Below are 9,639 nucleotides of genomic sequence, written 5' to 3'. Positions count from 1 at the left end.
TCTTTTGTTATCTTAATTCTAATCCTGGATAATGTTTTAACAGGAAGCAACATTCCATAAGTTTTTAAAATGAAGAGAATGTTTTGAATAGCTTCCCTTTCGGACCAAAGACAACACCCGGTGTAATTAACAGATGAGTGTTGGTAATGGTTTCAGATCAGTCTGCAGTCAGCTAAGAACTGGACAGATGAGCAAGAATTCTGATAGACCTGCTCCTGTTATTAGATTCGTTATAGTTCTGATACATCTGTTCATACACTCACGAAACTACTCTAGTTTAGACCCTACTAAGAACTACAGATCCTCTTACTAGGAACTATTGTTCCCTTTCTAACATCCCAGAAAGATGTTGGAAGTGGAATGTTTTAGTGCTATCCTTTCATGAGGGAAGTGGCTGGCAGTCTTCTCAGCAAGCATAGGGTGGCGGCTTCTCAAAGGTTCCTAAAGCCTGTCCGTAGAGGGTGGGTGCGTTGGGCGTGAGCATGTAGCCACCGGGCTCCTGGCTAGCGGGCTGGGATGGAAGGGTGGGGTTGGCGCTGCCCTGGACGGGCAGCTGGCCCTCATCTGGGGGCGGCGACGACCCGGCCGCCTCGTGGCTGGACTGGGGGGCAGTGGGCCCTGCGTAGCTGCTGAGGTGCTGGAGGTGGAGAGAGAAAAGCACGGTTAAAAGTGGTATTCCTGGCTGCTTCGGGCCAGGGGTTGCGGGCTTCGAGGGGATCTCTGCCACCGACGTTACCTGCAGGGGCATTGGGTAGTTGGGGTAGGCAGGCAGGGCCTGGCCAGAAGGGCAGAGGCCCGTGTAGGTGATCATATGCTGGGTGGGGTTGTAGAGGATGTGAGGAGGAGGGGCTGGACTCGGAGACGTCTGGCTCTGAGTGGCTGGAGCCTGGGGGGGGGGGGCAGTGATGGCAGGAGATCAGCAGTGAGTGTGCTTTACACCAAGAAAGTAAAAAACAGACTGAATTTAAAAAAGGCACAAAGTTCTCTCTGTGGAAGGCAAAAGGTCTCACCAGATCTTTGAAGGCTCCAAGGATGGCAGTTGTGAAAATGCCCAGGAAGACTCCCAGTACGTTGAGCACCACGTTGGACCATAGCAGCCTGTACAGGTGCACCACGTCCCAGCAGCTATTCACACCCGTGAACGCATAGTACGGGGGGCGGTAGTCTGAGCTAGAGACGTGTACACACACACACACACACACACACACACACACACACACACTTGCTTTGCACGGTTTAACCTTATAATGGCCTCCTTTACTTGCCTCACAAAGTACAACGAAGCCATTACTAGCTCAAGAGCAATAATACGGGGCTTAATGTGGCAGCTCTGTTTTGGAAGGGAGCTATGGGGTGTAAGAACAGAGCTCACCTGTCGCAAGTGTATAAATCACAGCAGTAGCAGCTGTTGCTCCGCACCTTCATCTTGCAGTCTTGGCTATAGGACTGACACATGACCTGGAGGAGAGGGTGAAAGACAGGGAGACAGAAATTAGAAACAAGTTGAAAGTACATATTTTCCTTCTGTAATGATCTTAATCACTCCCTTTGGCACACCACAAATTAAGAACAATGGCAACTTTTTACCAGCAGAGGGCACCAAAGGGCCTGGTACGCAACAAAAAACCGCAGTGTCTACAGGTATAGAAATCGACCCCACACCATCTGATTTTAATAAGAACTCGACGCCCTTATGTGTAATTAGCAAAGCTAACAAAGTCAGTATTCTCTCTGTAAAGCCTGCAGAGACCATATCCCTTTACAGGTTTAGTGGAGGTGCCATGTTTTAGAGCACCGTTTCCCAATGCCACATGCTCTAACCCAGCTCCTAGGACGGTGGCACCAGACATTTTGTGCTGTGACTGGCTTGCTTCAGGGATCTGGGCTACAGCAAAACTGTGGCTCGTCCAGCGGGCCCTGAGGATGGGATTGGGAAACCCTTGTACATGATACATTCCGAGGGGTGCATACCTCAGTCTGGTAGTTGTCATACAGGTAGCCTGTGCCACTGGTATAGAACTTGCACCTGCCCTCCATCAGAGGCCTCTGGTCCTACAGCAGGAAGAGAGAGAGAAGAAAGAAGGAAGGAACAGTGCTGCCTTTAGAGGCTGAGAAAAGTGAACAACGGCGAGATGAATCAATTCCAATTCCTGCAATTAAACCTTTAATGGGCTTTTTGAAATATGGAATGTCTGGTCGTAAAGCGCAAAGCAAGCAATGCGCAGTCCAGTATGTGCTGAATGCAACTCCAATATGCTGTTTAAGTGAACATAAGAGCAACTAAGACTTTTTTATTGCATGTCTATGTGTGTGTGCATGAAAAGCAGGTGCATACACACATATGCACACACGCTTAACACTTTATTGCATTTATTGATCTAACGGCTTAAGCCTCTGTGTCTTCATTTAAGGAAAACATTCTGTTCAGGACCCAATGCTGCAGATATTACTTGACTCATAGTGGATATGATGTCGTATTCAATCTCTCTGAACCGAATAAAAATTGGAAATAGCCATTATTCATTCTAGGACTACCACCGTAAACCCATTTTTATTGATGTATATAAATCCAGTAAACCAGAAATGAATGAAGAAATGCAAGTAGCTGATAAAACCTGCTGACTAACATTAAGAGACCTCAAGCACTGGGGGAGAATAGATCTGCACTGCTCTCAGACACCACATTCACAATAACACAAGCCACAGTTTACGGCATTACACAGCAGATGGATAGGCTAAGACTAAAACTAGTGTTGGACTAAAGCACAGCTTCAACAGTAAACCTCCAGAGAAAAATCACTTCTGGTCCGACACGAAGTTTCTCCAAGTTAAGCTTTATCCATCACTGAGGACACATTTTTCTTATGAAGATTATTGGTGTGTGTATCCCACTGATGAAAAGCTAGCATAACACTGCCATCCATCTCTGGCCATGGTTGTCCGGTGCTGTCAGCACTGGTTTTAATGGGTCATAGAAGGTTTCTGAGATAAGTGTGGCTTACTGCTACGAATGGGCAAATGGCACGAAACTGGCATTACCCGGTAAGATGATCACCATCACTCCCTCAGTGAGAAGATGTAAAACCCACGTTTTTAAGCCCATGCTGTGAAAGTGTAGCGAGTAAACGGCTGAAATTCAGAACATCTACTGAGTAGACGCTGTTGTATTCCAGTCCCACTGTGTGTTGTGTTTGGTCGATATATTTGTAACTTTCATACATTTCAAATGTTCATAAATTTCATATAGTGGAAATAATGTCTATGAAAGTCTACTAAATGGACAGACCAAAAGTCATCAAGGGGGATCTGAGCTCAAAACTTTATTTAACTCTATTTACCAATCAGAGAGGGGTTATGATTGGCTTCTGTTCAGATAATTTTCAGAATGATTCATAGGTAAACTAGACTTAATTTTTTTTTCCTGTAAACACAACTTGGCCATAAAGTTATGGAATTACATGGCTCTTAAAACGATGTGGGGGGAAAAATGCTGACAGTTATTTTCTCATTATTGGGATTACTAAATAAACGTCTCAAGGACGTTATTTCAGGAGCCAGCTTGGGGAGGTTAAAGGGTAGCACACCATGACGGCTTCTATGGTGGTGCTCCAGACCGGCAGGAGTTACAGCTAGTGGGCTGCATGAGAGATGTATGAGACTGATCAGTCTGCAGTGATGTGCTGAAGAATGATGCACTGACATTAGTGTCACCCAGCCAGACACGATGGCATTCCAATTTGATTATATCCACAAAAGGAATCGCACCAGCGTGCCCCCCCCCCCCCCCCCCAGCACTGCGGTGACATAGGGAAGAGAGGGTAGAAAAGGTATGTGTGCGTGAGGTCTTGGAGTTTTTGCAGTTCTGTTTACCTACTGCATCATCACACAAGCAGGAAATTCCACTGCGCTACTCACAATGAACTCGGCAGCGATGATGCCATCCACAATGGCGCACAAGAAACAGGCGATTACTCCCAGGCTGATGAAGATGATGGAGGCTACCAGCTGAAAGAGAGCATGAGACATACAAAGAGACAGATTAGGGGCAGAACAGCAGAGCTAGAACTCATGATCTGTCCGGGCAATTCCGAAGTCTAGGTAATTGTAATTGTGCAAAGAATAAGACATCAAAGATTCTGTCGAACTAGGATACATTCATACAGGACCAAGCCCTCTCAGTTAGTTAAAGAAACCACAACCTAACAAACTCTTCTCAGAGGTCATCGGGTAGGCATCTAATCTCATTTCCCACTGCCAGACTCTACAAAAACACAATGGTGCTAGATATTGTATGAGCTTTATTGCATCACTACCAATCAAAGATGATAAACAGTGCTCAGTTAAACACCAGTTGTTGCACAGATGTTCCCTATGCAAGTCATTATGTCAGTCATGGCTGTAAGGAGCTGCATTCTTACCTAATACAACTATCGTGTCTCTCTGACCTAATACAAGCTATTATGCCTCATAACAACTCTCGTACAGTTACATTCATAACAACACTCGCTTGCTTCTCTTGCCAACTCCCTCTCCTTTGCTGGGTGATGACTAGAATGTGTGGATGTGCACCCAAGTAATAAAGTAAAATGTACAACCTTTCGAAAACCACGCCTGCCAACCCAGGGCTTTAGGGGCGATTTACGGTCCAGCAGACCAAAGGCAGCCTGAAGGTCAGCAGTCCCGCCAGGAAAGGGTAGTCTCATTCCGCCCAGTCCACGTCCCGTCAGTCTCGCTACCAGTACCCAGCCTGTGCATGTGCATTTCTCCAATCATCGCGTTTAACATGCACACTCCTTTGCTTGTTCGAACATTCCCTCACACAGTGCCGGGGCCCTTTTAACCAAGGGACACAAGTATCCTGGAAAAAGTGGCAACCTTCCAATCAGATGGAAAACTCCACGCATAAATTCCACCTCTCCCAAAATACTCTGGTCGGTTGGGAACTTTTAATCAAGAGTGGTTTGTAGTGTTAGATCATTAGCGGACGACGGACAGCCGTGCAGTAAGAGCCACTCATCCATCCTGCCAAATGGAAGACATTACGCACATGTGAGGAGGCATAAGATGAGCTAAAGGCCCAGATGTGGCCACTCCTGGTCCATCTGGTGACTTGCCAGGTGAGACATACACTATAATGGTGCCATGAAACCTGCTAATTCTATTGGAGGCAGTCGGGGGGGGGGGGGGGGGGGGGGGTATCTGCTATCAATGTGCAGACTGCATGAAGTGGGAGTTTTAAATCTCAGCGTGATCTATTAAATACCATAACCTGTGTTTACAAGGGGAAAAAAACTACTGATCAGGCTTAGACTACTTAGGTCTAACTGAGTGTATGCATTATCCACTGGTAAGACTTACTGCTGAGATAAACTAAGCTACGCATCTGAAAAACAAACCATGTGGAATACAACTCCATGTTTCCCGGTATTAAGATCAGGTCGGAAGATGCACCCAAAAGCTTACACCAGAAAACCAGCCTAGTCTGAGACATTAGCATTTGAGAATCTCTCTTGCCAAGGTAAACTGCAGGACATTACTAACACTCCAACACCGACGCAGTTGCCAGATGCCAGCAGACGCCATCGCAAGCAGTGTGCCGGCGATGCTAGCTGGGGTTCTCTCAGCCACTCGCTGCAGACCGTGATGATTTGGAGTCCAGCTGAAGCCCACTGGGCAGCTGGACCTCTAGGGCCAGTGAAGTTAATGAACAATTTTCAGTGGGGGCTGTTTGCCGTGTGCCTGGTGGAGCGGAAGCCAGCGAGGTCGGGGAGGAGGCCCCAGCAGCTGTCCAATAAAACACACACTCGCACTCCTCTCCTCTTAACCGACCTGATCCCAGGGCCCAGCCAATCAGAGTGCTCTGTTCCATCTGCAGACACTATAGAGGGCTGTAGAGTAAGAGGGAGGAAATGTTGCATAACTGTTTCTAACAGTCCAAGGGCAAACGGAGCCGAGCGGTCAAGTGATCGATTATCAGTGGTCGCAGGCACAATGAGAACTGAAGACGGGAGGCCGGGTTTGGACACCTGAAGAGAACATTGCTTTGGCCGCAGAGTGACCAAGAGGACGGGTAAGTGCTGGCATAAAACACAGCAGAGGACACACAAAAGGAAGCAGGGCTTATGGGAACTGGTACCGCCACAGATCTGAGGTCTGAGTGCAGCTCAGCAATAGTAGACGCCGGCTCCCAATCTTATACAAGTGAAATATATAACCATTAGCTGATGCGACATACAGTAGTGTGCATAAAGAACTTTCAAAGAACAGTGGTAAAAGGCATTTAGATCAATTGCTTATGAAAATGTTATCATCGGAGATTGCTCAAAAGAAGAGGGTCACTCTAGCAGCGGTACTTCTCATGGTTTTTTCTGCACCAAAACGGTGTAGAACACGACACTGCTTTAGTCTGCGTCTAATAGCAGCACGTTTCAAATAACTGACCCCATTAATGTTGTGAAGATGTTCGCAGTTAAGAATGGCTGTTCTTATGTCAGTAGCTAGTAGTTTGTAATGGGTAATCAATCCCAACACATTCAAGACAATTTTGGTATTTTGCCATTCATCATGATAAACTGTCCTCATCCTGATTTCTCTTAGTCTTAAACAAGTCTGACAGGCTCCTCTTTCAGCTGCGGCATTCTCTCCCCAGTAGTTTGAGGATGCCCATATCGTCTTCTTGAATCTATGGGTTCACTTCCTCCCCCCTGTAGAGGCTTCATGGGGCTCCAATATCTGGCTCCACTAGTGTCCATCACCTGTCACATGACACTGGTTACTGGGCAGTATTTTAATAGGGGTTATTGCAGGTTAATGTTTAAATCCTATTGCCACAAGGATAATTTGATTGTGTATGTGTGTGTGTGTGTGTGTGTGTGTATATAGCATAACATTGTGTAAAGGAATGCACGTGAGACTGGCTACATAAGCATGTTATACAGGAGTGAAGTACTGTGGATTGTATTTGTACATGCGAGAATGCTCAAGGGGGACTGTGGGATTTGGTTACGGACAATGCACCTGCGTGTGTGTGTGTGTGTGTGTGTGTGTGTGTGTGTGTGTGTGTGTGTGTGTGTGTGTGTGTATGGAGTGTATGCATGTACCAGCACCTCTGTCATTAAATTTTAAAAGGTGTCCTGGGATCAGTGCCGAGGAGGTGGGCAAAGAGATCAGGCCTTAAATCACACATAGTAGAGTCTCTCTAAGCTGCCACAGTTGGCAAGCCACCTTTCTGATGCCATCACAACACCAACAACCCTACTGTGGTGTGGGGTGCATCAGAGACTGTGGGCAACAGGGATTATTTAAATAACTTTTTATAAACAAAAAGCTTTTAAGTAAATATGGCAGCTTGAGTGCATCAGTGCAATGGTGCAACAGTGGAATAGTGCGCATTCGTGCGAGTGCGGGACCATGTGCACAACTGCCTAGTCTAAGGTTTGTGTTAGTTGAGAAAGAAGGATGACATGGTGATACAGCAATTCAGGTTACACCAAAGCCAGTCATCATTAATTAATAAATGACAACTCCAATTCTGTGGTGACTTCGAGAGGATGCTGTTGTTACAGCAAGAGTATATTCTGTCTGAGTATGGCTTCCAGCCAGCGGTTTGTCTTCGTTTCTACATGATACTCTCAGGAGGCTTGGTGTAGCACATTTTGTGGGAAAGCTACAGTAACACTGAGTTCTGACTCTCCTTTCCTAAATTAAGTGTTTTTTGCATCCAGCATCATGTACATATACAAAAATCCATGCCTGTTTACTTGAAGCCAAAACACTTGTCTACTTTTTAATATTTGTGAGTGGATGTAGCTAGAAGTGCATTTACCTTACATCAGAAGGTTCTATTCACCCGTGTTTGCTGGAAAAGCCTACTCAGAATCATCTCACTCAGAGGGGAGGCAACCACTGCAACCTGAGCATCAGTGTTTTCCAGGAAATCCAGCCATTCACCAATGCTAATGCAATTTGCTTTCTGTTCTTCCTAAGCCATCAGCCAATCACAGTGAATGTTACTAACTGCAATTCGTATCATACACCTGAAAAAGCGAGGCCCATTTAGCCACTAATTTTATTTGTCCTATACTTCTAGGTTAAAAAATGCCATCTGTTTGCAATAAGATCCCATCTTGTATTTTTGTGTGTAGCACAATCATTACAATCATCCTTCTCTAAAATAAACACAAGTGACAAATCAAATTGTGATTGGTCTTTGTGACTTTGCCTAAAACAGCTGGGTGTATGAGAAGGTTAGAGGGAATTACAGAGAGGAAACCACAAGATATCAATTAAACATTGTTCCCTATGACTACTTTTTGTTCCTGTCCCATCTGCCTTGTTTTTAGCTTACCTTATTTTGTAAATGAAATAAGAAAAACACTATCCTTTGGTTGCTAGACTAAGCCAAATAATTCAATTTCTAATTTTTAATACTTACTTCACAACAACCTACAATGCACATTTAATTTATGGCACAGCAATTGTGAAATTAAATCTATTGTAACAGTAATCCAAAAATCAATTATACACTTTATCATATATCATAATATATGAAGACAAAACTAATATACTGATTTGTTATTTCTATATATCTTATAAATGAGCCAATGTCATTAATATCAAGTCTAAATCATAAGATTTGTTGTCCTATCCATCACTGCAAAATACAGGAAAAATACATTTAACACCACAGAACACCACACTCAGCATCTAGGTTTTACTGCAGAGATCCAGAGCAGTGAAGAGTTGTTACTCACCAGGGGTTTGCGATTCTCCACTATATTAAGGCCAACAATGCCAAGGAATCCTCCAAAGCTCAACTGTGAAAAAATGGAACAGACGTTTCTCAGTTACAGACAGTCCATCTTAGGTCCCAATCTTCTCAACAGAGCCCCCTTTGCTAAATACAATAGAGAAAGATTGTCAAGCGCGTATATGAAGTTTGGCAGCCAGCCAGCTTTTAGTTTTGTTTTAAAAGAAGACAGACATGTCCATTAAACCGGTGAAACCGTACATAAAGCAATCGGGTTCGCCTCTTCCCCTTGGCATGAGGTACTTACTATGATACCAGGGTAGTATCCAGATACGTGAACGGTGGCAGTGCGAGTGTCAGACAGGAGACCGATCACCAGCACAACGGCGGACAGGCCAAGCAGAGCCACGGTGGACCACAGTGCTGTCCGACGCCGCTGAGCATACTGCACTGTGGGCAGACTCAAGGAAAACACACACGCAGCAGCAGCAGAAATGCCATGATGACCGACATGCAGTTTGATGCATGTTTTTGTTAACAGATTCTTCGTGTGGGTCATATCGCCACACCCGAGGTCTAGGCCAATTAACACGGGTCAGTGCACATATGCTGTACCATTACCATTACGAGCTCAACTTTGAAAAACAACTTTAAGACACTTTGCAGCACCTAATAAAAAAAAAAGGCTGTAAATCTAAGTTATGCTGCAGCACAACAAATCAGTGAGGTGTCAGCATCAGATTAATAACAGTTTCAAATGTATTCAGGTGCTGGGAATAAAACAAGGAGGCAACTATGATAGAAACATTCAACAAGATCATTCCTGTACAACTAAATTACACAGTTAATAATTTGTTTTTCCCTAGACAGGTATGAAGATATGAAAACTG

General features: G+C 44.8%; 1 protein-coding gene across 1 annotated transcript; it reads right to left on the bottom strand.

Annotated features, from left to right (window-relative positions):
* Positions 1-406: 406 nt before the first annotated feature.
* Positions 407-9,308, bottom strand: LOC113577611 (transmembrane protein 255B). The gene is made up of 8 exons (XM_035535105.1): positions 9,057-9,308; positions 8,754-8,816; positions 3,916-4,005; positions 1,972-2,052; positions 1,373-1,458; positions 1,011-1,170; positions 737-886; positions 407-637 (listed from the first exon to the last, which is right to left on the bottom strand). The coding sequence occupies exons 1-8, from the start codon at positions 9,306-9,308 to the stop codon at positions 407-409; spliced, it is 1,113 nt and encodes a 370-aa protein (XP_035390998.1).
* Positions 9,309-9,639: the final 331 nt, after the last annotated feature.

The sequence above is a fragment of the Electrophorus electricus genome, chromosome 16, assembly GCF_013358815.1.
Source record: "Electrophorus electricus isolate fEleEle1 chromosome 16, fEleEle1.pri, whole genome shotgun sequence".
Lineage (NCBI taxonomy): Eukaryota > Metazoa > Chordata > Actinopteri > Gymnotiformes > Gymnotidae > Electrophorus > Electrophorus electricus.
The sequence above is the reverse complement of the archived record's forward strand: the minus strand, read 5'-3'. Positions and strand labels throughout refer to the sequence as shown.

Coding starts and splice junctions, on each gene's coding strand:
- LOC113577611 (XM_035535105.1), bottom strand. CDS start 9,308: ATGACCCACACGAAGAATCTGTTAACAAAAACATGCATCAAACTGCAT. Junction 1,171..1,372: donor GATTTATACACTTGCGACAG/GTGAGCTCTGTT, acceptor ACACGTCTCTAG/CTCAGACTACCGCCCCCCGT. Junction 887..1,010: donor TTGGAGCCTTCAAAGATCTG/GTGAGACCTTTT, acceptor CCCCCCCCCCAG/GCTCCAGCCACTCAGAGCCA.